This window comes from Falco naumanni, chromosome 8 (genome assembly GCF_017639655.2).
Source record: "Falco naumanni isolate bFalNau1 chromosome 8, bFalNau1.pat, whole genome shotgun sequence".
In the NCBI taxonomy this organism is placed as follows: Eukaryota; Metazoa; Chordata; class Aves; order Falconiformes; family Falconidae; genus Falco; species Falco naumanni.
Window position 1 is genome coordinate 42,737,184 of NC_054061.1, and position 27,722 is coordinate 42,764,905.

At 37.4% G+C, this 27,722-nt stretch overlaps 1 protein-coding gene and 1 long non-coding RNA gene across 5 annotated transcripts in view; one reads left to right on the forward strand and one right to left on the reverse strand.

The window, feature by feature from the left end:
• Positions 1-23,836, forward strand: part of CSRNP3 (cysteine and serine rich nuclear protein 3) — a 111,804-nt gene extending 87,968 nt beyond the window's left edge. For 3 of the 4 annotated variants that reach the window (XM_040604427.1, XM_040604425.1, XM_040604428.1), the window contains 4 exons: positions 5,206-5,465; positions 12,027-12,323; positions 13,850-14,881; positions 23,321-23,836. In XM_040604427.1, coding sequence (XP_040460361.1) covers positions 5,206-5,465; positions 12,027-12,323; positions 13,850-14,881; positions 23,321-23,374 — 1,643 coding nt within the window. In that variant the 3' untranslated portion in view covers positions 23,375-23,836. Of the gene's footprint in view, positions 1-5,205; positions 5,466-12,026; positions 12,324-13,849; positions 15,298-23,320 lie in introns of all 4 variants that reach the window. The other variant, XM_040604426.1, reaches the window with a different exon arrangement.
• On the reverse strand, positions 8,689-21,957 carry LOC121092835. The gene is made up of 3 exons (XR_005829393.1): positions 19,696-21,957; positions 9,663-9,741; positions 8,689-9,182 (listed from the first exon to the last, which is right to left on the reverse strand). It is a non-coding gene; the product is annotated as an uncharacterized LOC121092835 (long non-coding RNA).
• Positions 23,837-27,722: the final 3,886 nt, after the last annotated feature.

Below are 27,722 nucleotides of genomic sequence, written 5' to 3' on the forward strand. Positions count from 1 at the left end.
GCACATCATGAACAAAGATAGCAAAAGGGGGAGCACAAAGAGCAGGTTGTTTCCAGGGTGGATTAACCATGCTTGGGTTAAACAATTGTTTGCTATTAAAAGTTTTCCTTTAATTCTTTTGGCCACACCTTTAGGAATTTTGTTTACAGACAATTCCCAGATTTGCCATAAATGGTCTGTGGTGCAGATGACCTGTGCCGTGGCTGTTAGCTCGGGCTGAGTGCTGCACGGATGCTGCACGGATGTCTGTCCAGACACAGCCCTGATTCTGCAGCAGCTGCTTTTGCACAGCGAGGAGCTGATAAGCTTGTGGAACCTGACTTGACGCCATGAGGAAGCAGGCTAGTTGCAAGCAGGTTATTAACTCGGGCTCTGCTCTGCTAAACCCAGAAACTGAGCCATTCAAATGTCAAATGCCAAAAATCAAAATTTCCCCAGTTGATGGTATTTCAGATGAGGAATTCTGACAGTCCTGTTTGAAGATACCTATGTCTGAAGACCATGTTCAGATATAGTGACCTTTTCTGAGAAGAAGTTCTGTAGCAGTAATTACGTTCTTAGCAGTATCACCCTTCCCTCTGATAACTGATATATTTTATGCATTACAGTACTTCTATATCTGCCAAAAATACTTAATTCCATATAATCTTGAAACACAGAACTGAAAATTATATTAGTTGTTTAAATATATGAGAATGCAGTATGTTTTTTCCTTCCATGGAACATAGCAGACTTGTAGTATATAAATGTGTTAAAGATCCTGGGTGATCCACAGGAAAGTTTTAGGTGGTGATAAATATTCCCATTCCCTCTGGCGTCCTCATTTGCCATGAACTGCTAGACTCAAGATGGTGGCATTCATTTTCAACCCCCACCTTCTAGTTCCTGTTGGCAGTGTGTGTCCAGCACCTGCTAAAAACCCACGTCTCTGCCTAGCAGGCTCTGCCTGCAGTCAGTATCACCCTTTTTATGCAGAACAGATGACAGTGGCGTTCACTGATATCACTTGTTACACAGGCAGATGGCATGTAAATACTTCTTTGAGACTGGCCAAGCAAGGAAGCCATTACGAGGTCTCTTCTGAAAAAGTGTGGTGTTTACACTCTCTATGGATACATTTTTAGGTTACGAGCTTTTGTTTCCTGCGAAAAAGGCATGCAAGCCATGCACAATCTGCATCCCTCATTCTGAAATAAGTTTACTAATTGATTAATGTCAATATATTTTGTCTGGGCATATGTTCATGCTTTCCAGTATATCAGAAAATACGTATTTTGCGTGTCCTTCTGCTCTGTCTTGAGTTAACCAGTGTCCTTCACAGTAAATACAACTGATTTGCACATACTATTAAGGTACAGCGCATGCAAAATAACACATGCCTCTGTCTCTTGATAAGATGATCTGAAAATCTGAGTTCTGATTAGTGTGAAGCAAAAGGACTGAATGAGTTATAGAGCACTTTGTCCCTGATGTTGGCAAATATTCAACATTTCCATTCAGTATCTAATAATAATCTTTTTTGAGGTCACATTAAGGCAGCCCTCTGCTCAGAGATTTTAAGTATAGTAGAGCAAGAACATAATGCCTTTGCAGTGCTGACTGTGCTTCCTTTTGTGTCCTTGGTTACTGAGGTGATTGCAATTCTCCAGTCCCCTCACTGACAGCTCTAATCTGTGCTTTTGAGTAATCAAATAAAATCCTGTAATCTTCTGCAGTTCCTGCCTGATCTGCTCTTGTAAACAACATTCTTATAAATAGGAAGATATTCTGACTACTTCCTAGCAGTAATGTAGAGGAGATGGCTATGGAGTTACTCACAGAGCCTTAGCTCATCCCTTTCATGAGCTCTTGGGTGAGACAGAAGAAACCCAAAAGACAGGATGTATTTCAGAAAAAAAATAATCACATAGAATCAGGGGGCCTAAATGTTTACATGCTTGTTTACTTACACAGTTTATCCTATAATTTCTCTCACTGAGAACTATATTGTTAATAAATAAAATAATGAACTTTAATGACATTTACAACAAATTATATCAGCTGTCATGCTGTCTTCAGTCCAGTAGCGTAGTGCTGGATTTATAGTGCTAGCGGTGTTGCAGTTACAGTATGCCAGCATTTTCGTAAAGTTCAACTTAATTCTATTTTAAGACAATTTTTGTCAGTGATATATTAAAAAAACCCAAGCAACTTTGATAGTGTGGCATTGATAATTTAGTTAGTAAAAGTGGTAAGAACCGTAAAAAAGCTGAAGGAATGCATTAATGGGTTCTTTAAATCAGCTGATGTCAGCTAGTCTTACTGGGAGAGACTGCTGGTTAAACTTTTAGGCATAAACTTATGGCATTGTACGAAATTCATGTTCTAACTTTTGACAGCACACACACGGCTACCCCCACCCCTCCCCAGAAAGCCACATAGTGGAAAAGCTCGTTCATGTAACACAGTTTTCATCATAGATGACATTCTTTTTTTTTTCCAGCCGGAAGTAATTAGGTTGCAGAGCTGTCTGCCCAGCTTCATTTAACTATTAATATTAGTGTGTAGTGCATAAATAAAACTTAAGGTTGATTTATGTATAGAAAGGCATATAGAAATATTATGGAAGTAGTATCTCTTCCATAAAGAGATTGTCAGACTTAAAGTGGAAGCACTTTTATTCCAGCATTTGGTATTCCTGCCAGTAAGCAGCCATGTCGTGAGTTCCACAGCTAAGGTATAAACCAAATTACTGTCAACGCAGACCTTGTGTGGTAGGTACTGCAGTTTTCAGATGGAGATTCAAAGGCTTTCACTAGCTTGTGTGATTTACAGGCACAGTTACCTTCTGTTCCCTCATGAAGCGCATATATATATATATATATATATATATATATATATATATGATTTTTTTCGAAGATTAACCTTATGTCTGTCTTTTCTTTCCTTTAATAATTTACTGTAGTTTTCTCTCTTATTCCATTTGTGGCTGGTTCTTTTACATGCTAAAAAAAGCTACTTGCCCTTCAGTAGCTGTCAATGTTTCTTCCGAAATAGAGGTCCAAATAATGGACAGTAAACACTAATGCTGTTATATCAGAAATTGGATACATCCCAGAATGGTTTAGATGCCTTCTCCAGCAGAAGCAGGATTTTTAAATGTGCACTTTCCTGTGTGGAATAGAGGCAGTGGAGGTTCTGACTCAGAGTATTTGCTTTCACTCTAAATTGAAAGAGAACATCACAATATCAAAACTACCCTGTCTTCCATACCCTTAAAATTTGGTTTTATTAAAGATAGTTTTGTTTTGAAATTGTGGCATATATGAAAAACAACAGTACGTTAAACCAATATTAATATCATGCAAAATTGACACATCCCTCTCAGCTGGGCTCTTCTAACAAAATAACCCTGTTCCCCCACTAAAAGCTTCCTGTAAAGCTTTCTGACAGGCTGTGCTGATGGGAGGTTTGCTTAAACTTGGATGTAAGTTTAAACATGCCCAATGTAACAGAATTTGTCTATTAATTCCTCTGTGTACATCCTACACCTTTATTGGAACACCCTTTACTGCGAGCATGTAAGCGAATATAGGACCTGAGCTTATTATCTGTTTTGTATTTATAATCTGACATACCTGCAGTATAACTGAAGAAGTGTGTGTTATTTATATAATAAAATATACTTTTAGCTGCTTATCGGTATTTAGGAAAAATAACACTATTTCAAGGTTTTACTCAGCCTCAAATAGTTTTATGATCATGTCAGTAGGACATACTGTCTATTTTTGTTACGGGGCTATATTTTCTAGTATACTTGTTTTTCATATAGTTGGGTAGATCATGCTATTTTTTTGGACTGAATAACTAAATGTAGAAGTTTGGGGGGTTTGTATTTGTGATGATTAGAGAATGAACTATGGTTTAACTTTGACAATAAACCAGACCTGTTAAACCAAGGCTGAAGGTCAAGTGCTTCCAGTCTCTAGAGATGGTGCAATTTTAGATTAGCAGTGTACATCATGTTGCTCTTACTGCTTGTATAGAATGGTTCCAAGTCTTTCGATAGTGGTCAGGCACTTTTAAAATCATTTTACTGCCAGGATTTTAGCAGTTAGGTCCCTCATTCATACCTGCCCAATTGTTGCCTGTAAACTGCAAAGCAATGATTTATCTACATTCTCAAATCCTATTGCCATTTTGCAATAAATCAAGTAAATCAGGCTGCTCGTCTTAAAAATCAAGGAGTGTCTCCTATCTTTCTTGAACGTTAGTGTCTCTTTTTTTTCCCCTCTAAAGGCTTACCAGTGTTAACAGTGAGAAACAATAGATCAGTATCGCTGCAAGGAGTTACTAAATGTCTGTAGAAAGAGAACAATATTTAACAGTTAACATTTGGGATTTTTTTTTTTAAATAAATCCATTTCATATGGTACTGCATGTCTGTATAGAAAAAGCTGAGCACAAGTGTGAGGGGAATCAGAAAAGAATTAGAAATACTAGATTTAACTTTCTGTCACAGCCCTACACATTAGAATATATGCACACACGTGCATTCAGTGGATGGCAGCAAAAGAAAAGGAATGAATGTAAAGGAAAAAGGAAGTGGATCTGATTGTTAATCAGCATTGTTCCGATGTTTTTCTGTGATGATGACAATGGTATGAATTTCTGAGACAGTCTGAAAACACTAAACATACTTTATAGTTTTTCTAACACTAATTTCTCATATTTTAGATTATAAGAGAGAGGAATCTTTTGTGCCAATGTGTTATAGTGCTTTGAAGATGTAGTTACAGATCTCCACAGCTAAGCCTTGCTGACAGAACAGCGACAGTGTGTGCAGACCTGTGAGAGACTGGGTCAGCTGTTCTCACGGCTGTCAGCCGCACTGTGAAAGAAGTTCCTTTTGCTGGGATTTATTTGCTTCCTTTGTACAGCAATAAAACATTTTTATAATGCTATGGGAAAAACACAACTGTCCTGGCCAAGGATTTCTGTTCTAAAGTAGACAAACGGTGTTCACGATTGTAGCAGTTTGTCATGGCTTCTAGGTTTGCATATATATGGTAAATATTTTTAATGTAACCTCCTTACGTAGATTGCACACCTCAGAACTCCAGTGTGTACGTAGTCAGGTATTGCTAAGGCAAATAGAACTACACAAGTACCAAATTTGCTTTGACTTCAAGTTATCATTCATGCTGTAATTCTTGTCTGTTCTAGCTTCTTCAATCCTGAAGAGAGAGAAGCGGAAGAGAACAAAAAATGTCCATTTTAACTGCGTTACTGTGTATTACTTCACGAGAAGGCAAGGCTTCACCAGTGTTCCCAGCCAAGGAGGAAGCACACTGGGAATGTCTACTCGCCACAACAGTGTGCGCCAGTACACACTTGGAGAGTTTGCCATGGAACAGGAGAGGCTTCACCGGGAGATGTTAAGAGAGCATCTAAGGGAGGAAAAACTCAATTCTCTAAAACTGAAGGTAAAATTGTTCAAGACTTTGATCCCTGCCCTATTTATTTGAATGAACAGTGTCAGAGCTATGTGGGCCCAGCATGTGTGTGTTAAGCAAAACCATTTCCTTTCTGTCAACTCCGTTTCCAACCAAAACACTGGCATTTTTCCGTTTTTGTTTTTGTTTTGTTTTTTTTTTTATTACTGAAGACGTATTTTTGTTCGATATTGCCATGTGCTGTTGTAGCTTTTATCGATGTGCACCTCAGAGTCCTTTACAGGGAGGCTGTTTTTTATTCTGTTTTCTGCAGAGGGGAGAGCACAGGCAGAGAGGGGGGGATGTTAACCTTGAACAGGGTGTCCAGCAGAAGTCTAGAACTGCTGGGAAGAGAATGAGTCCTCTGAGCCCTTACATGGTGCCCCGTAGACAGGGGCACTGGAGGTGAAAGTACTAAGTTCCTAAGTACAGAAAGTGAAACAGCTTATTTTCTTGGCCAGCTTGAGCAAAGTAAGAGACTAATACTAAAAATACTTTCTTTTTTCAGTGTACTTATTTATATGATCTTTACATGTCTTTAATATTTCACCAGAGGATGTCCGTGTTAAAGAAGAAATGTCAGACAGATTAACCAGCTCTATCAGTTAGCTAGTCGGAACAAATTTTGGCTACAGTTTTGAAAGCTGTCTTTTTAAATACAGCATAGAAGAGGTAAGAAGCTGTGTATTTGAGTAGAGGAGAATAGAGAAGGGGATTGTGTTTTTGGAATTGTCCCTTCTGCCTCTTTAAAATGGTTAGCAGAACTTCTGGTTTTGTAATATTTTTGTAATGGATGAAACACTTCCTGTGTAATGGCCTGTTACGTGTGTTTGGGGCTCTTTTTGAGATGAATCCTGTCATTAAGAGTGAACAATATTTAGAATAGTAACCCTACCGCTGTGCTCCACAGCCTCTTTTCTGATATTGTCTGTCTCAGATACTGCTACAGTTGTCCAGAGCCAACTGGCACCCTCCAAGTTTAAGAAGAGTCTTTCACAATTTCCCATGGAGTGAGCTACGTTCATGAGTTCTGTGTCTGAACGCTGATGAAGCTTGTATGACCATTACTATTGTAATTACTTTTTTCAGTCCTCTAATTGTTTTTTTATTTGAATAGCTAAATAGATTTTTAAATAGTTCATAAAATGTGAACTGTCATAATGAAAACAAACATAAAACCGCTCAGGACAAAGGCAAGTTAAAGATGGATATTTGGACAGGTTGGAAACCAAAAGCTAGAGTTTTAGGGACTTACCACTAGATAGAGATTATACCGCTATAAACATCTCACATCGCAGGATCTTCAGAGCATCCAGCGTGAGCTGAGCTGTGTCAGTGTAACCAGTGGCTCATGTAGATCCCTTGGCTGACTTCCAGGAGTCAGCTCAGAGGAATCGCCAGTGGAGTGAGTAAAGAATAGTAAGGCATGCAAGTATTTCACTTTTCCTTTTCTTTCTATAGCTAGAAAGTAAATTAAGGAAAATTACAGATCCTGTTTACCTCTAAAGATGGGTTGAGGCCTTTTAGCCTTCATCTGTATGGAGTAGAGCTTGGCTTATAATTCTCCTTTTGGCTGAGGTGGATCTCTTTTCTTCAGTAACTTACATCACTCCAGCCCAATCTTCTTTTTGGGACGGACTCTACTTTCTGCTCCTCTTCCAAATACAACATGTTCTTCCATCTCCCGAGTCACTTCTTTGAGTGGGTGATAATCTTTACTGTGACTGTTCAGTTCCTGCAAATTCTCTTCATAAGTATTCAGTGAATAAGGAAAGCCTGATTTTCATTCCTGCTTCTGCCCTAATTTTAATTGTTTCCTTTTACCAAATATGAAAGTCCTTTCCCCTACACCGAATTCAGCAGTGTTGGGATTCTTTCCTCATTGATCCTCAGCAGTTGATGTGGGAGTAGTTTACTAGCATCTTCTGAAACTGGTAAGCTGACTCCAGAGTTTCAATTCAAATATTAAGAAATTGTGGTGAGGTCTTCAGAATCCTGAGAGTAGCTTAAAAATGGTAACATCTTACTAGTGATAAATCTTTTACTAGAGTAAAATACTTCTCCACTCTAGAGCATGTATAAAAACAGGGAATGGAAAACTTCCTTTTTAAATATTCCATTAAATTCACTTTATTTGCATCCCTGATTATACATTTGGGGTAAAAAAAGTAAACCCCACTTTACCTCCTAGAAGCAAATCCAGGACTCACAGAATTAGTCACTGTAAAGCACTGAGCATGTTTTATTTGCTTAAGACACTGGGCTTGCCAGTTTCCCGTTACAGAGATGGAAGAGCTGCTTGGTCATTCACATGGTTTCTAAATGAATATAAAAAGGAAATGTTGTAGTGTTCTAAGATGACAATGTCACCTTAGGATCTGTCATGAAAATGTACCAGCCAGGATTTGCATCAAAATTACTGTAAATCACAGAAAAATGAAGACTGAGAAAATGAAGTAGGGCAGAGTTTGCTCAAAGAGGTTTTGCTGTTTGAAAACCATTATGCAAGCAGAAAGTAACACTTTTGGTGTGGTTTGTAATTTCAGTTTCCCTTTTAAAAATGTTTGCATTGGATTAAAATATGCTAGTCTGTAGGTAGAAAGCACTGTCTCTTGTAGAATTTGTTAAAAATAATAGAAATACAGGAATGTATTGAAATTGACATAATACCCAGGTACTGTTTATTTTTTTACTTGCTGAAGTTGAAGAGCCAAACAAGAAACTTCTTTTAATGAAGAGCAGATAAAGACTTAAAAATCATCTTCCAGTCACTTTAGCCATTTAGCACCAGCACTTTGGTGTAAACACTGCTGACAGCAGCATAAACACTTGTTAGCAGCAGTATGTGAAAATTCTAATGGCGATCTGGACATAAAAGCCATCGTTTGTCAAGATGAAAGGTACAGGGTAGCCTTTACTTTATTGTCTCATGGGTAAGCACAGTAAATTAGCTGGAATAGTCCTTATTGCTTAGCCGTAACGTCTCCTCAGATTAAGATCTGTTAAAATGATTAGTATGATGCTAGTGATGTTAAGGCTTCTGGGTCTGTGGATGCAATGGTAAGGAATAATTTCCATCCAGGGCAGGCAGAGGTGTCTAACCTAAATTTTTAATGTTTTAGTGAATGGAAGTGAATTTTACCCAAAGGCTTCACAAACTTACTGGCCTTTGCCTGGTTCTGTTGTTAGGACATTAACCTTTAGTTTTATGAGAGAAATTTTACATATCAAGTTTAATTCAGATGAGCAATATTGTCACAATCAAGAGAACTTAATGTTTCCCTGAAGTTCTGTATTGGAAAGTGTATTTGATGGTTCTTGATAATCTTCCTCCCTCTGTAGTTACCCAAATACTTGTTTGAATCTTTCATTAATTCATTTGTTCTTTGTGTGACAAAATCGAGAAAACAATATCAGAGGAGACGATAAGGAAGTCATCCAGCGCAGGAGGCAGGAGCTGTAGTGCTTTGAAATGGCAAACTGCTGCGTAATCCCGCTTGCTGCCCAGGCGTTTGACTTTCCAGCCTGCTGGACGCACACGGGATTCAGCATGTGACTGGAGCCCATTCCCGAATGCTCTGCGCTGTGCAGCAAAGCACTTATGATTGGCAGCAGGAGGAGGAGAAATTCATGGCAGGTTTGGTATGGTTCCACAGGTGCCTTTGTTAAGCTGAGCAGTTACAGCATTCACCTCATGGAGACCTGAAACTGAATTTTTATTAAATAGTAATGGAATAAAATACTAAAATAATTACAGAAGCAGGGATTAGAATTCCTTCCCTTTCCGGTTTCAAACGTAAAATCTGATAGGCAATTAAATAACAGCGACCTGCTTAAGGACTGATTTGAGCCTTGTGTATTTAGAAATGGAGAAATCAGAATTCTTAGGTAGTTCATACTCCTATTACATAAAATAAAAGAAAGCAAAGAAACATAAATACACTGCACTTAGTTGTACCTAGCTAACAAAAAATGAAAAACATAAAATATCAAGGATGCCATTCTGGATTTGAACATTCAGGCTGAATTACATGTACAGTGGAGTATTCCCTCCCACTAGCTTCAGGCAGCTAATTCAAGAGGCATTTAATTACTCTGTGGATTTACATGTCTCTTACTGTAGATTTTACAGAAAAAGGATGGCTTCTTACGTCTTTCCTACCTTACTGAATGAATATGTTGACATACCTGCTGTAAATAATCTCTCCATTGTCCCGGGGCCAGGCAGAACTGATTAGGGAGCTATTACCCCCTCTATTTTTAGCCACTGTAAAGTGAAATGAAAAACAGAAAATAGAGTAAGAAACCAATCTGAAGGAAGTTTGAGGACATTTTTGAAAATACCTGCGTTTGAGATGAAGAAAGAGCTAGAAGTACATACATATAAAGGGATTTGAATGTTACAGGGGTAACAGACATGGTAAATAAACAAACATGAAATAAAATGAAGGCACTAAACTCTGAAGGCTGCAGTTAGAGGATTGAGATAAACTGAATAGAGAAGGAAGCAATAATGCCTATAAAGCATTGTGAAAGTGGCACGACACCTCTGCATGAACTAAATACGATGCTGAATTGCTAAGAAGGGATGATTACTGATCTCAGGGTAGTTTTTCTTTGTGCAGTGTAATGTGTACACATACACTGTGTGTAAGGGCTACCAGCCATGACACTGAGACTGTTTGCCTTCAAAGAGAAGAGTATTGTTTTTAACCTGACTTCACAAGTCAGGAATAATTAGTTTGGGGTTTTTTTCTGTGATTGTCTTACACAGTTGTTATAAACACAGAATAGCAATTACAAAAAAGAGTAAGCAGTCAGTAGGAGTCCATCATCAGTAATTCAGTAACACCATAAATGACAGTTACAGTCCGAAAGATTGTGGAAAGGACAAACTGTTAATATAAATGGGAAAAAGAAACAGCTGGGAACATAATAAAAGCAGAAGTAGTGGAATGGGTAAGATTCAGGACTGCTGTCTTACACCTAAGAAGCATAGCTAGATGGAGATGACAGGATTTAGTAGCAAAACAACCTTTACAGTGATAATTGCTAAATGTCTAAACATTGAAATACACAAGAAACAGGTAACGGTAGTTATGACTTCAGCATGTTATCTCTATTTAAAACTGGTGTTTAAAAATTTATTTGGGATGACACGCCAAGCTGAAATTTTCTGCAAGTAAATAAGGCAAAACAGAAAGTATTCAAATGACTATTTTTCTGTGGGTAAGAAGTGTTCAAATTATATTCATTGGGGGCTGTTTTTATGAGGTCATAGTGATGCCCAGGATGAAACTATTAATGCCAGTGAGATGTGAGACTTCACCAGTGTATAATTATCACATAGTTGCACCATGGTTTTTTTTTCACAAAAGTATGAGACCAGGTGCTTGGCTAATGTAATTAAGCCCCATCAATTCAGAACATTACATAGAGCAGGGAGAACATTGGCAATCGGGGTTTTTTTTTTCGGTTGTTTTTCCATTTTAAGCAAAATTATTCCATAGAACAATAATAAAAAAAGTGTTGTTATTAGATGGCAAAAAAAAATAATCATATAACTGCACTTGCTTCACATTTGCTGTGTAGTATGATGCTCAATCTGAGTAACCCGAGATGGAGAAAATACATATTTTGCAGTGAATGTCATCCTCTCTCTGAACTTGAACATTTGATATTCTTTTGATTCTCAAGCAATTTTCTCTGTAGAAGAATTTTTATAAATGCTGTAGTTGTGTTATCTAGCAGATGTAACTAGTGAGCTCTACCGTGGATGGGAAAATTAACTTTCTTTCAGTGCAGTATTTTTTTGTTCTTTTCTTCTTGACTGTGTACACCCCTTTCTACATGTATGGTACAGAAGTGTGGTATCTTATGAAAGTGGCACTGGATGTTTGTGCTTGATGCTCATGGCCGTTTAATTTTGAAACAAGTTTTGAAAGGTTTGAGAGCCAGACTATACGTAAGTAAATACTGTAGTGCCAGGATACTTGTATCTACAGAGACTCAAAAATTCATGTTTCTAGGAAAGGAAAATGAATCCTCTAAAAACTTTTCAAGGTCCTCCACAAGAGGTTAACAACTTCCTTTTTTTCTAAGTTTATTTTCATTAACTACCTAGGAATAATCTGGAGTGGTTAGTAAAGTACCAAAATCTATGTCAACACAAAGGGTTATTTTCAGGACCAGAGACAGGAACTAGAATCAGTTAAGAGCTCAAAAATTATCTTATGAAACGAAACAATATAGAAAAGATTAGAATTTTAGAAAGGCATGAGATCTGGCATACAACAACAAATGATAAAGGACATACAGAACAGATGAGAAATTAGAAACTTAGAAAAAAATTAGCTTTGTGACAAACATGAATCTAAAAAAGTGTATTTAATTCATATGCTGAATGTGAAATAACTGCCTTTTCATCCCATCTGTAATCATATTCTGGAACTTACTGGTAGTCATGCAGCATTTTTACATATGGCTTTCTATGGCATATATATATGTGTATGAGTATAGTGTAAGGACTTTGTTAATTGTTCTATGCAACAGATGACAAAGAATGGTACAGTGGAATCTGAAGAAGCTAATACGCTGACACTGGATGACATTTCTGATGATGATATTGATCTAGACAACACTGAAGTAGATGAATACTTCTTTCTACAACCCCTGCCGACAAAAAAGCGAAGGGCATTGCTGCGAGCTTCTGGAGTGAAGAAGATTGATGTGGAAGAAAAACACGAGCTGCGGGCCATCCGCCTGTCCAGAGAGGATTGTGGCTGTGACTGCCGTGTGTTCTGTGATCCAGAAAGTTGCACTTGCAGTCTGGCAGGCATAAAATGTCAGGTAAATGTCTATATTATTGTCATTTAACTATCGAGGGGATGCAGAGGGGTGTATGTGCATGCACACATGTGTACTTTTTGTTGTTAAAAGTCATAACTACTAGAAATTAGTTAATTTATTTACTAAACAGTAACACTTAGGGATCTCAAGCCAGTTTTCTAAGGCTCAGATTTAAGAGTATATAGTGGGCAATACAACCAGCCTCCTCAAACACTGTATTTTATGATTGGTTTAGGGTTTGTTGGGGTTTTTTTGGTTTGGTTTGGGTTTTTTTTGTTCTTATACAAATATTCTGCTCCTCGTATTCCTCTCTGGCCTTTATCTAAATAGGCAGATGCAGACAACAGAAAAATCGGTAGCCTGCACATTTCAGAAGGGATATTACCTTTTATTTTAGAGACAATTCACATACTGTCTAAATGTGAGATACAGTCCAAACTCAATGAGAAACCATAAATGACACTGTGTGGTACTGTCCTTTATTTAACACGCATGATACTTACAATGCACGTGTGGTGAATTTGCATGTAGGCAATAAAAATATCTGCTGATATAGCAGGTAATTTTTCCTCTTCAGAGTGAAAAGGTATTTTGTATTTTACATTTACATAGTTTCCTGTGTGGAGCTGTAAATGTCCCAAAATGCTCCCTAAAAGATGTTTCCGCTAATTCTCCTGAGTCGCTGTTATGCAGTTGAGTTAACTTCTTCCTGAATGCATTTTTCATCATCTCTTAAATCCAAGCTAAACTTCCTCTGCTATTTTAAATAATGTATTCTCTTTACTGTCCCTGTTTTCATCTTCGTATGTGGGGGAAGATGTACTAGATGGTGTTACACGGTTCTCCTCTGCATCATATTTGATACTCAGGTATTACAGTGTAGATGAAAATTATAGACCTTAAGCTGTCTAACTGAACTACCAGACGTGTGGATTTAGTCACATTTTTAGAAATTTAAGATGGTTTAAGGTTAGATAGAAAAGTTCTACCCCCAGTCTGTTGAGCTTGTAATACTGCATCTGCAGTTGGCTGGAATATCTTTTAAATTGTACTTGCGTTTTTATTCCTACTGTGGTCAAGCATCCCCACTGGCAACTTCATAAAGGTTTTTTATATATAGTTCATTTTGTTTCAATAGATTGCTAGTTTCCATGATTTTTACCAAATTTCAGACTTTCTGGTAATGCTTTTGCCTGGATTTGAGCATAACATGAAGTAAAGCTGTAGCAGATCCATATATAGAAAAACTACCTATTTTTTGTTCCATTGTGTAATGCTTTCACCTGTAATGCTGAAACAGACCTTTCCTATTCTGCAGCATTGGCGCGTGTATGGGTCCCCCGCTGTCCCATCAGTAGTGCTAAATCCCAGGGCTATCTGGCTGAGTTACTGTTAGCTTTGACTGTTCTTACGGGTAATTCTCAAGTGAATTCCACTTCACTACTGTATTTTTCTAGGCTGTCTAGGTTCTGTTAGAGCACAGGCTTATGCTACGTATTGTTAATCTGTGTCCTTTTTTTTAAAAGGTGGATCGTATGTCTTTTCCGTGCGGTTGCACTAAAGAAGGGTGTAGCAATACAGCAGGTAGAATTGAATTTAACCCAATCCGTGTACGGACTCACTTTTTGCACACAATAATGAAACTAGAACTGGAGAAAAATAGAGAGCAGCAAGTTCCGACACTAAATGGCTGCCACAGTGAGATAAGTGCACACACCAGTTCTATGAGTCCAGGACCCCATCCGGTTGAATATTCAATTGCAGAAAATTTTGAGATTGAAACTGAACCTCCGGCTGCAGTTATGCATTCTCAGTCAGCCGAGGACTTGGACTGCCCAGGGGAAGAGGAGGAAGAGGAAGATGGGAGTAGCTTTTGTAGTGGAGTAACAGATTCTAGCACACAGAGCTTAGCCCCTAGTGAATCAGATGATGATGAAGAGGAAGAGGAAGACGAGGAGGAAGATGATGAGGAAGAAAAAGCAGATGACTTTGTAGAAAGCATGGGCTCCCATGCTGATATGGTGCCTCTTCCTTCTGTTCTTTGCTACTCTGATGGAACTGCTGTGCATGAAAACCACTCTAAAAATGCCTCATACTATACTAACTCTTCAAATCTGTATTACCAAATAGAGAACCACGTTGCTGGCACTGCTAACCAGATCGGTGAGACTTACTCAGAAAGGGATGCTGTCAAGAACGGTAGTCTTTCTCTGGTGCCTTACAACATGACTTCAGAACAGTTTGTTGGCTACACACGGCAATCAGAGGAAACTTTTAGCAGCCCTCATTACCCTTCTGCAAACCCCTCAGTGATTGTTTGCTGCTCATCTTCTGAAGGTGATAGCAGTGCTCCATGTAACAGTTTATACACTGAGCACAGGCCAAGTCACCCTCAAGTGGAATTTCACTCATACTTGAAAGGTCCTTCTCAAGATGGCTTTGTTACAGCGTTGAATGGCGAAAGTTGTGTACAAGAGCACCCTGCTGAGAATTCGCTAAACCTCCCAGAAAAGAGCAGACTGCACGAGGAGTGCATCAAATCGCCAGTGGTAGAAACGGTACCTGTTTAATATTAAAATTATTCTAAGACTGACTTCCTGTATTAAAATGCACTCACATTGGATTTCCTAGAATCTTACTTTTTTAAGAGGTAGACAACACTTGGACTATAGTCAATGTTCCAGACACATTTTGTTTTCTCAAGCTACACTGGCAGTGGTATTGCACAAACCAGTTCGTATAAAGGTTTAAATAATAATATTCGAACTGTCTTTTGATAAAAATAAAATGTGTAAGTAAAAAACACACCCAACGTATTTCAAAGTAGCCTACCTATCAAAGTATGTGAAACCTGCCAAGCTATCTGAATCAAAGCTTCGTGTTTTTGATTGTCGGGCCTGTGCAAGATTGTTAAAAATGATACTTTGAAATAATCATGTTTAGAGCCCTAATTTTCAACATATCTGAAAAGATGGTAAGTTTAATGTAAAAGTAACTACTGTACAAAAAAAGTTTTAATTGTTCTGTACTGTATGTATTTTATTTATGGTAGTTTAGTACTCATGTTTTGATAAAAATGAACAGCATGTTCATTTGATCAGAAGATCCATGGCTAGTTACAAAGAGCATGTCCACTTTTCATCTGGAGTATCTTGTATTCTTTTTTTCCCCATTTTTTTTTTCCTTTTTTTAATTACCATGTCTGGTAAATTATCTTGAAATGCATTTTTGGATATACTGTTTTCTCTTTTACTGTTCTTGACAAACAGAAGAGTCAGAAAGGGGGCATTTACGTCTTATAGAAAGGTGAACGGTAGACAATCCTCCATTGAAATTAAAATCGGTGGCATTCCAGAACTAGTACCCCTCCCCAAAGAAAAATGATCTTGTATATAATGGCAAAGCAGTAGCTTAAGCTTGCACAGCACCTTTTAGCCCAACAAACATTCAGATACTTATGCACTTTAGTGCCATTTTGCAGTACGGTATTAACTGCGGGAACTGTGAACTATTTTGGAGAAATGCCATAGCTCCAGACTCTGAGGTGTATGCAAGATCTTAAAATTCATTGTAACAAAACCCGTATGTTTTTCCCAAGCCAGTTTATGAATATGTCGGTAGGTAATTTATGAAAGCAGAGTCTTGCTGATCAAAGTTTAAATGAAGCATGGGAAAAAAATGTGGAAGTGTCTAGATTTCCTAAATATTTAGCAGTTTTAATGAAATAAGAGACTGGCTTTTGTGGACTTCTGATCGTATCTCAAATTTAGTCATTTGGTCTAATTAGGCATCAGCAGATTCGGTGAGGATAAATAGCTTCAGAAATTCTCTCATCTGCAGTTTACAAGCAAAATAGCATGTGCATCATATGGATATCCATTACCTTGTACTCCATTTGTTTTTAAATGACATGGGAATTAAAATACCTGCTGTATCTCAACCTTTAATTTTATTAACTAACCTTGCTTTCTTTTAGGAAAGGAGGTATAGGAACCTGCTTTTCTCTACACTGATAATCCTGCAATGCCTTATTTTGATTTCAAAATCTATTTTAACACTTCTGTTCTTCTAATACTGAACTTTTATTTATTATACATCAAGTGGGTTAAAATGTAGACCTGTCTTGTTTGTCAAAATAAGGATCAGCATCTTAGTTTATATCTGTGTCAAACCTAGATGGTTAACAGTATGCATGTAAACACAGTGTAAATTTTAGTTCTGTAACAGTGACTCTTCTGGTTAGAAGCTCTTTAAAACATCCTGTACAGTACTCCAGTAGATAAACTGCCAGATCTAAAATATGCTTTTTTAAAAAAAATAAGCCGACTTAATTGTTTTTATATGAAATCTGGACAAAGTGATTTCTCATTTTTATGCTAAATTAGCAAAATATTTTTACTCCATGTAGTAGCTGGAAAGGTTTTTTATTTACTTGTTTCCACAAGAAGTCCTACATGTTTTATATGAACTGCATCAAAAAGTCCTAGTTTTCTAGGGACCGGATTCCACAGTTGCAATGTATTCCATCTCCTGGGAAAATGCAGTCACGCTGGTTATCTGGCTCAGCAGCTCCTTAGCCTCTGTGCCTCTTAGTCCCACAACACTCTAGTCTCTTTCTCTAAAGGCTGAGTAGCCAGGTAAGTGCATGTATTCTCCAGTTCCTTACAGCAAATGCCCATCTTTATTTTTAAAGAGCAACATGTTAGTCCATAAAGTTCTGCATCTAAGAATAATATTATTCTGTTCAAGATACTCTGTAGGCAAATGTCACAAGCCTCTGTGTATATAGGCATCTTGCATTAACAGCAGGCTTGAATCTGGCACTCAACACCAGCACCAAAAGCACAGATCCCTTCTACTTGAGCTGGGACAGTAGCTGTGAATCAGTAGCAGCTTTTTAACCTCAGAGTGTGGTGGAGGATCATGCACACTTTACCAGGGTGTTTCTCTCAGGGGAAAGCTAAATGAAATTTTTTGTTTCATTATTCACCCCCTTACTAAGCAATAAGAAATTATTTTCTTGGCCCCTGTGCTTTCACATGAAAAATATCTTTAATAATATTAGCAAGCACAGTGTGATTAACTTTATAAAATACGTCTTAGCTAGCTTTAAAATACTGAGATGATGGTTATTTAATATTTTCATTGGCACAGGCTTCAGACCCCAGGCCTCCTTAATATTAGCATCTGTATAAACTTTTGAGTACTTAGATGTATATGCTCTGTGCCATTGGGGCATCAGGGATGAGCCAAGGTAGCTAATTCCTGGGAGTCACAAAGTAAACTGTGCAGAATAAAGATTTATGTTGAAAAAATATTCTAAACGACCTGGTGATAATGTAAATAATAATACCTTTCTTTTGATCTGATCTGATGTTTTGTGATCAAGAACTGATCTCAGTATACAAAGTAAACAAATCTCATTTAGTTCTTGCAACAAGTTACAAAGTCAAGTCTGTTTATAACTAATGGAGATTTCCTGGTAGCTCAACTAATAATAATATCAACAAGCCTTCGAACAGAGATAGACTCATACCAAGGGAAAAAGAACACCAGAAACCTCCTTTTTTTTTTATACAGGCTAAACCTGTTCCCCAAACAATTCCATATCAGCAAATAGCAAAGCTAAGGCCTTTTCTAGCATTTATATGTTTACTGGAGTGAAAAAAAGTCACAGCCCTGACCAAAACAGATAGGCTAGTTCTAATGTGAAATCTAAGCTAGAGTAGGCTGTAGAAATCAGGTGAGAGTCAAGATTCCCACCCTTTGAGTAGACATCGATGTTTTGTTTAGAAGAAAAAAAGTACTCTTCATATAATGAAAATCAGACTTAAATCATGGGATGGAAAAATGTTTTAATGTATTTTCTGGGCTAGTATGTAATAATCTATGATGTGTCCCATTTCCCAGTTGGTTAATATTAATGTTGATAACCAGTCCTTTCATTTTGGCTAAGCTTATTTCTTTGTGGTAAAAGTATTATGTTACTAAATGACAAGCAGCATTATTTGCTTCTGTATCGACAGTACATCATTTGTGGAAATGTTAACTTCATTAATAGCTCTATCAGGTTTATTTCCCAAAATATCTGGCTACTGATAATCACTCTTAAGAAGCCAGGTAATAAATCAGATAGTTTACGATTACGCTATGTAGTTGAGAAAAATAAGTCGTAACACAAGCATTTCCCTCTTTAAAATAAAACAGAATTTTCACACAGATCACTGGAACAGCACCTAAAACTGGATACCTTTTTGCCTACAATGTGAATGTTGTCTCTCTTGGAAAAAAAATGCATTGTTATAAGTTTATATATAAGGCTGTAACTGACTATAGACGTAAAACTAGAACTTTTCTGGCAAAATTGCAGCAATTGCAATTGTTTCTTAAGAGCTATAACTCACGCCTACTGGAACATCCTTTAAAAAATGAAAAGCTGGTCAGTGGAAGTTTCTAAGATTTCTTTCCCCTTTTCTTTAAAGAATTCTTTGATGAGGTGTATGCCATTTATGTTAGAAAGTGCTAGATTTGTAAAGTTTTACTAATTTTTGTTTACTCAAGATCCTGCTAGTGAATCATAATTTGAGTTGACATTTGTTTATTTTAAGGCCATTGATTACGCTATCGTAGTAACTATCACTTGCTATAAATACGGTTCAGCCTGCTCACTGATCTGTTAACTGTCAGTTAACAATGCGATCCTGCCTTTTGTCCAGGTTCTGCAGAAACTGCATGTAGTATTCATGGTGTTGTTACTCACTAGGATTGCTAACTGATCCAGATCCAGTTTCTACTCTATCTGCGTGTCGTATTTCAGTAAGCGTGCTAACAAACAGATCATGTAGCATTCCCTGTCGCACAGTCGGGAGGTTATCTTCATGAAACACAGCTAGTTTGTTAAAGTTGTGTACATACATTTTTAAGCAAAACAGAATATGTATTATGTTTTTAATATTTCCCAGGCTCTTTGATAAAAATGTGATATACTGGATAGAGAGTACTGGGCTTAGACAGAGGAGACCTGGGTTCTGTTGGCTTTGCCTTTGTCCTGAAGTGTCGTTTCCATTCTCTGTGCTCTGGTTTGTAAGGTACTTGGAGATATGGTGATAAAAGAATAATTCTATAGAACAGGCAAAATACAGGGTTTTTTCTGCCTATTTTGGTATCATAACTAAATTTTTGTACTGCAAACTAAGTCACTTTCCCAATAAAGCCCAGTCCAGCTCAGAGGCAAATAGAAATCTTACCACTAACTTGAAACACAGCAAAAGCAAGCTCTTTTTTCCATGGAGGAGATTAACGAGCACAAGTGTAACAATAAATTTCGTGGTGAATATTAGAATAAAAGCTGTGTTGAAATTAAAACACTTACCTGTTGAGTGCTTAACATTTGAGCAGCAAGATTGTAGTTTGCCTGCAACGCTATACTTGGCAGCAACAGGCAGTCTTATTCCCCTGCATGTTATCTTCTTTTGCCAGCTGAATTCTCTCAGTTGAAACTGCTTCCCGAGGCTGCTCCTGCAGGAAAGCAGATGCCCTTACTCAGAGCTAAAGCAAGAGGCGCCCATGGTACTGTTTTAAAAGGAATTTGCTAAATAAGAAACTCCCATATTATAGCTCATGTGTTGTATAAACTCATGAAAAAAATGTGCCAGTTGTTTAATTTCCTGAAGCAGTTGGGAACAGGGGCAGAAGAGGATGGTATGGGAAATGGTTAAATGTTTAGGGGTGTTAGGCTTTCCCGCTGAGGCTAAAGAGTAATTCTGTCATCTACTGTACTATGGTTGCACAACATTTGATGTAAAATACTTAGAAAAACTAGAATTAACTCAGAGAATATATTCTATAGAATTTATTTCTAAAATATTAAATCTGATTACTATTTTTTTAGAATGGTAGAAAGCTACTGTTATTTTCAAAACAGAGTCTAGTTCATTAACGTACTCCTTGGTAGGAGAAATCTCAACATTTGCTTTCTCAATGTTTCCAAATTTTTTAAAAGTATTCCTTAATTTTGCTGTTCTCTGTAATCGCTGTCCATGTGCAAATTATTAATTGTCCATTTTCTCCAAGAAGTGTGAAATATAAAGCGTGAACATTGTGAAGTGATTAACAAGTGCTATTTAGTTGTAAAGATGTTTGAGTGAACAAAAGCTTGAGTTCTTTGTAACTGCTTCCTGCTCACTGTCTCTTCCTACTCCTAAATCAGAGGCAGCTTTTGCTTTTACTTTTGTTGCTATTAAATTTTCCGGAGTACTGTTTTCGCTTAAGGAGAAAAGTTATAAAATCCTAGAGAACTTTCCGCTACCCTAATGGCTGATACCAGGAATTTTACTTTTTATAAGAACATCCAATTCATGAAACAGATGTTTTGCAGCCTTAGTCCTTTCTTTTTAATTCCTTCCTCCCTTCATCTTAGTGTCTGGAAAGGTCTGTTTTACAGCAAGGCTCTTCATTAAAAACGAGCACAAGGGCAACTCTAGTGTCTTCTCTGCTATTTATCCTTAATTTTGCTAAAAAAAATAATTTCATTTTCCACTTAGTATTAGCATGTAAATAGATCCAGACTGGGGTGAAAAATAGTCCTCTGTTGGCTCTGAATCTGAAAGTCACAAGGTAGCAGTCCCAGTGGGGGTCTGTAGACTCCCCCTTCACACACACAAACAAACAGGAGGAAACCTACCCCACAGGCTGCAGAGATGTGGTAGGAGATCCTTGTTGCCTCCTGAAGCATGTAGATCCAGGGGAAGAGTGTCATTCTTGATACAGCACAGCCCAGTACAGGATGGAAATCCAAGACTAGGGAAAGCAGAAAACCATCACTTAGGGTAACAAAAGTTTCCTTCAAACTACTGTTATGATTTCTTCTTCTTTTTTTTCCTAATACAAGTAAACAAACAAAAAAAAACTTTTATAAAATAGAAGTGAACTAGATCTTAAAAAGGAAAAGTTAAAATGTGTATTGCTCTACTGCTGTATAGGCTTTATGGTGAGCAGGATACCCACTACACAGATTTCCACTGACTGGAGAACCATATTCATGATGCTCTGTATTGCTGCTTCTCAATTGAGAAGATGATAGTCCTTCATCCAAGGCGGCGGGGTGGGGTGGTGGTGGGGGGAGAACAGCAACAAAACAGGCAAAAGGCAAACCTCATTTATTTATTCAATTATCTTAATTTGGTTCTTAACAATGACACTTGTTTTACTTGGGTATTTTGTGAATGAGTGTCAAATGGAACCAAGCCAAAAGAAGTTTGCCTCATACATATGATCTCTTCAAAATGCATTTTTCCAACAATCCAACAAGACCAGATTAGCTTTTCTCAATGGAAAGGAAAAACGGTGGAAGACACAAATGAACACCACTGTTCTAACACAAGGATCAAGATAATCCTTTGTCTTGAGGCATGAGTGGATATGCCCTGGAGTGAGTGAGGGTAGGACAGAACGGGCAATTTAGAGAAAAAGAAGGATGAAGGCAAGAGATAGATTGACGAGGACAATTTTTTCTTCTGAAGGGCAAAAGAAAACATTATATATGGAAAAAAATGAAGGAAAAAGGGGAAACTAAGATATCCCCAGAGCAAAGATGGGAAGGTATATGCATGTTCACTACAAGCTTGGCCATGTTAGATCAAACTCAGTGCAAACAGGCAATGTCATTTTTCCACGCCGGTTGTCTACAGGCAGACATTAAATAAAAGACTTATCCAAAAGCATGGGGTAAAAACAAAGCAAAGCAGCACCCTAGAAGCATTGATACCATGTCTTTTCTTTACCTATGGCAACTGCAAAGTCATGTTCAATGTCATTTCAGTTAACTCCGCTCCCAGGTTCTAATATAACCTGTTCTTCAGATAACAAAACACTAAAAGCAAAGAAGAAATAGCTGCCCTCTTTATTAGCATTTTAGCTTAGGATTTTCAAATGAGACATGGTACGTTATGGCAGCTACTTTTTTTTTTTTAGGTTTCTCTATCTTAAACTTTTTAAAGATGATCTAAAGAGTGAAATTCTGGGTTGGATTATAGGTGAAGGTCAGCCTTGCTGGGGTACTGGGGGACCACTGTAAAGAACCAGCCATCCGTTTGCGAGTCTCCAACACATAGATTGAGCATGAGTTTTAAGCTTCTTGAAAAGATTGCATCATTGTGTGCGCTGGCAGCTGGTTCTCTTAAAGCAAAACCAGAAGCAAGCATGCTGTTTTTCAAACCATTTCACACACATGCCACCACTTTAGTTCTCACATAACAATGTCCACGTAAATAATGCATAACAACTGGGCCCTTTTAATTGATTGATTATAGGCACTTCTGCAGAAATATGTCTGAAGTGTAGTTTGTGAAAAGTGTTTGATGTAAAATAAGCGCTAGACATTTAACAGTGCAAAAATAGTCAAAAGCTGTAGATTACAAATCTGTTCCTAAGAGCCTCAGCCTTTAATATTGTCTTAGTAAAGTTGATCTTTTAAGTTAAATTGCATTCTAGTGTAATAATCTTTTACAAATTAAAATAATTAATAAAAATGTATTGGTTAATACCTGTTGACATAAAACATGGCAGTTGGTTATTTTGATTTGTTTCCATCTACAACTAATAGATAGCAATTTTGTAAAAAACAAACAAAACCGACACTTTATACGTTTTTTGATTAAAGTGTTTTCATTGTTTTAACAAATACAAACCACATAACATTTACACTGTCTAGTCCAGCCCTGTCATTTAGGTGGTTCATCTCTCTGTATATATGTATTTCCCCATAAGAATATAAAATGCTTTTGAAGTTTTTTGTTGGCAAGTGGTAAATAGCACACCACGGCATGGATTCAGAAGCACTTAAGTTGATGGTCTTTCAGACATGTAATCCATTCAAATGGGACTAGTAAAATTGTGGTGTAATTGCAGCCATTTGTTTAAAATTTGTATATCATGTCTAACTTTGCTAATTTTTGAGAAAAATAATTGCGTTAAGTACTTAACATTTTCCATTACAGATGATCTTGCATACTAAAATTGCGGAGATTTCAACAGTAAAGCAACATATTTAATTTGACTGCTGCTTTTAAAACTGTTTGAAGAAGCAAAGGGAAAGAAAGTTCATCTTAAAATCTGTACATGGAAATAATTTCAAGCTTCACGAACTACACATTTCCTTAATTTCCTTTCTTTTTTTTAAAACATGTTGTAACATCAAAGATGCCAAAGGGTAATATAAGCTACAATAATATTCAACATAACTTAACTTAGACCTTATGTTATAATAATTTATTCAAATTAACTGTATTATTCTGTATTTATATTTTCAGTATTTATTATGAATGATATGGAATTTGATGTATTTATTGTGGCTTATTACTGCGGTGTATATATTACAAAAATGAGCATTTTTAAGTCTTAACATTAGTTTTTTGGTTAATTAGTGGCACTTGTATCAGCTGTATTTTTATTATATATTGTACAATATATATTGTCCATTCGTTTGCAATGAAGTAAAACAGGTTTCTACGTTACATCATGGCTGCCAGTGCATTGTGCATCTTATTTCTCCCATGCAGTCACTAGACATTCCTCTAACGGAGCCACAATTTGTACTGCACCTCCTCCCCTAGACCTGCAGAGCTTCTGAAGGTGCTCTGTGAAATTGTAAGCATTTCTGCCGTTCCCAAGAGTCTGGTAGATTATGGAGAAAGAGTTTCAGTTTGGTTTGTGGGGTTTTTGTTTTGTTTTCATTTAATCAGCATATAAATATTTGAGAAATGAACCAAAAGGCCTTGTTAGGTATATCGCTTTGCCCTTTAAATTATTTTCTTTGACCAGTGGAATAAACTACATGATTCATCTGCACCTATCATGGTGAATTTAATAATTTGGGTTATAAATCAATGAGATAATCATGTTCAACAGCTGTTGGAAAAATTTTGCAACAGCTCTCTCTGGTGGAGAATTTGCTGTAATTTTATACAAAAAATAATTTCAATGGCTACAATGGCATATAAAGCATACTGTTAAACCTCAGGACAACTGCCTAATTGTTTTGAAAACTACTGATCAACATTGCTGCATTATGAAAGTAATTAACAATCATGGATCTCTGCTATCTTATTTTGATTGTTATTGAAAATGAGCTGTATATTTTGAAAAGGTAAGTTGTCCTTAAGTGTGCATTAATGACAGATTACATATGGCTAAATTATTTGTATTTACAAAAACTGATAAAGAGCAGATGTTGTTCTCTAGATTTGTGTATATATATATATATATATATATATATATATATATATATATATAAGTTCTCACAGGATTTAAGGTAGCATTTGTTTTTAATTTGTTAGGAATTACTCAGAATAGAATAGACTAACATCTGCTATCAAACTGCTTTTTGCACTGCCATGAACTGCAGTTAACGGTGCTGCTCCAGGGCTTGTGATGCCATACTGACACAAAATTTTTTTCAAAAGACCTTTCAACACTAGTGTTTTAATTCAAGACAATAGGATACCAGTTCAGAAGTAAGAAGACTGAACGCTAAGGTTCTATTAAGAGTACTCATGTTAATTCCGTGTTCATGCTGGTGTAAATCGGCAGTTATTCCTGAGGCTGATGGAACAAAATCCTCAGGTACAGTGAGCTGTCCCACTGCAGTTAATGGTGTCAGAACCAGGCAGAGCCATGAATGACCAGTGGGGCCTTCTGTTCATGGGCAGGAGCTGCAAAGAGCCACAGACCCTGAAGTACTGGAACATTTAGGACCTGCTTTGTCCTGCTAGGAGTAAGGCTGAGCTGTCCTTACCTGAAATCAAGCCTTCTTCAGCACTTGTCATTATTTTCCTGAAGGTGTAAGAGAGCATGATGAGACAGAGGTTAACACTGATGCTTCTCTGGTAACCATCAGCAGGTTACCAGCATCTGATTGATGCATGAAATATGTAACAGTATTTATTTCCCCTGCTGCCCACCCGTCCATTCCCCCCCACACCCCTGGGGAGAAGAGAAGAGCATAATACCATTGCTGAAAGTGCTTTAAATTAAAAATGGATAGTAAAAAGCCAGAGAACCCCCTGTAACAAAGTCTGATTTTCAGCATGCCACTTACGTGACTGTTAATGACATCTAAAAGAGCTGTAGATAATGTGAGGCACTTGAAGATGTTTTAGTTGGTTTTTAGAGATGTAATCCAGCATTTTAAAAAAAATAATCTTCAATTTGATTTATTAGCTTAGAGGAGCATAAAAGCTTACAATTTATGTTTCAGCATGTACTATGACTGCGGTATCTGCAGGACAAATGAAGATACCTGCTGAAGGAACAAAGCTAAATATTTTCAATAGACATTTCAGCAGAAATTTCCTGCTAATGAGAGAGAAAGGAGTTCTGGGAGGAGGGTGACATGACAGAGTGAAGCGTTGCCCAAGGGAATATTCAAGTAATTTAAAGCTGGTGAAGGTATGGAGATACGGAACCCTAGGCTACTTTCACTATAAATGAATTATTTCTTTACTATGTCATTACTAAAGAGTGTTTTGGATTATGCAACAAATACTTCTTAGGATCAGAAACTAATATGGGATTTAGCTTGCTTGCATGAACTTTTGTTTGTATTGCTTAATTTTAGTGCATTTTGTGCTGGGCATCTATGTAGTGCAGACTGCAGAAACCATTTTATTTCCACATCTGGGTTTAACTGGTTTGAGTGCTACAAGCTGTAGATAATGACAGACCAGATTTTGTGGAAGAGATCTCCCACTTAACTGGAAATCACCACGCAAAAAGCATTTTTAGTTCTGTTTCTTCTAGCATTCCCCTTGGGCTTTTGACTGCAGTCCCAAGCAAGTATTTGGAAAGCACACTGGAACGGCACATTACCTCTGCCTCTTCCCTTTCATGTCAACGGCACAGACTGCCCCTCATCTCACTTGGCCTTTACGTGGCTCCCTTCTTCCCCAGACCCCATCTTTCTTAGACCAACTTGCTGCCAACAGGCTCTGCTTGTGGCAAAACTGAAGCAGAAGCCCAGCTTCTAGGCAGGCCCAGCCAGCCCACAGAAACCAATTTTTGTTCCACAGCCAGCAAAAACATTGCAAGTCTACACTTTAACCACAGGCCTTGAATAAGACGGCCTTCAGCTTTTAATTTCCAGTTACCTAGACAGAGGTAATAACCATGATTTGTCCTAGGCTCAATACCTTTCTTTCCCTTATTTCTTTTTCCTCGTTACATGTTCCAGTCCATTTTGAAAAAATATACACAGGAGCTCTTGGATTACCAGTCAGGCAAATAATCCGTGAATGTTTCCTAGTCCTAGAGTAGCATAGTTCAACATTTTGGGTAAGTGTGCTGTGTCACCATAAACTGTTGTCCCCTGTTAAAAATCTTACTATCTCACAGAAATCATTTAACAACAAAGCAAAGGTTAATACTAAAGCAAAGATTTTTTAATTTAAATGCAAGGTGATCTACGTGGACAAATGGTATCTCACTGAGTGGTCTTTAGAATCAATTATACCAACAAATGACAAAACCTTGTATAAATCATCTTCCTTGGCAACAGAGACTGCAGCTAGCAGCCTGTCAACTGACCAGTTAATAGTCAGAAAGGCATGTGATGATTTCTGTGATAGCACATCCACTGTCAACCACTTACCTTTTTCCAGACAGCACCACATGTTTGAAGTATAGAGAGTTCAGGCAAGTGGAGAAGAAAGCATCTAGAATTCTCAGACATATATAATCTAGGAGGCACTGAGGCATTCCAAAAGAATCACTAAATCAGTGAAAATTTGGTGAAAGTCATCGTTAAGAAACCTCAGCAGCACTTCATGATTCTAACCCTGGACCTCTTCCTTAAAGTGCCCACATGCATTTCCTTTGTGAATGCCATTTCTGACAATATTCTTCCCACCATAGGTTCCAAGTTCCTTGCTAATTCACTTTCCAGACTTCTCCTCAAACACCCACTGTCCTTCACTTCCACTGATGTCCCACGTGCACCCGCAGAGGAACCTGTCTCCCACTTTACTTGCTCTTCCTCCCACATACCTTCTTTCCCCCTAGCATTTCTCATACTCCACTCAGCCCTTGACTTAACCACCCAGCTTTCTGCCTTTGTCACTGCTTTCCAATGTTATGTTCCTGCCCTTCAGGCTTCATCATTTTTTTCCTTCCATAAGACCGGCAGGCAGCCTCCTTTTCTTGAGATTTGAATGTGCCAGAAAATTATTTTCTCTTCCTTTTACACAAGTTAAAATCTGCTAGGTGCAACCTACTCTTCTTCTGCAGCTATCCTCACCAGCAATTTGTACACGGCATAGACTGTTTATATTCCCTTATGCAAGTTACTATGTTATTTTCGCTTTAGTCATTTACTAGTTTGAAACATTTCTCCATCTCCTACACATT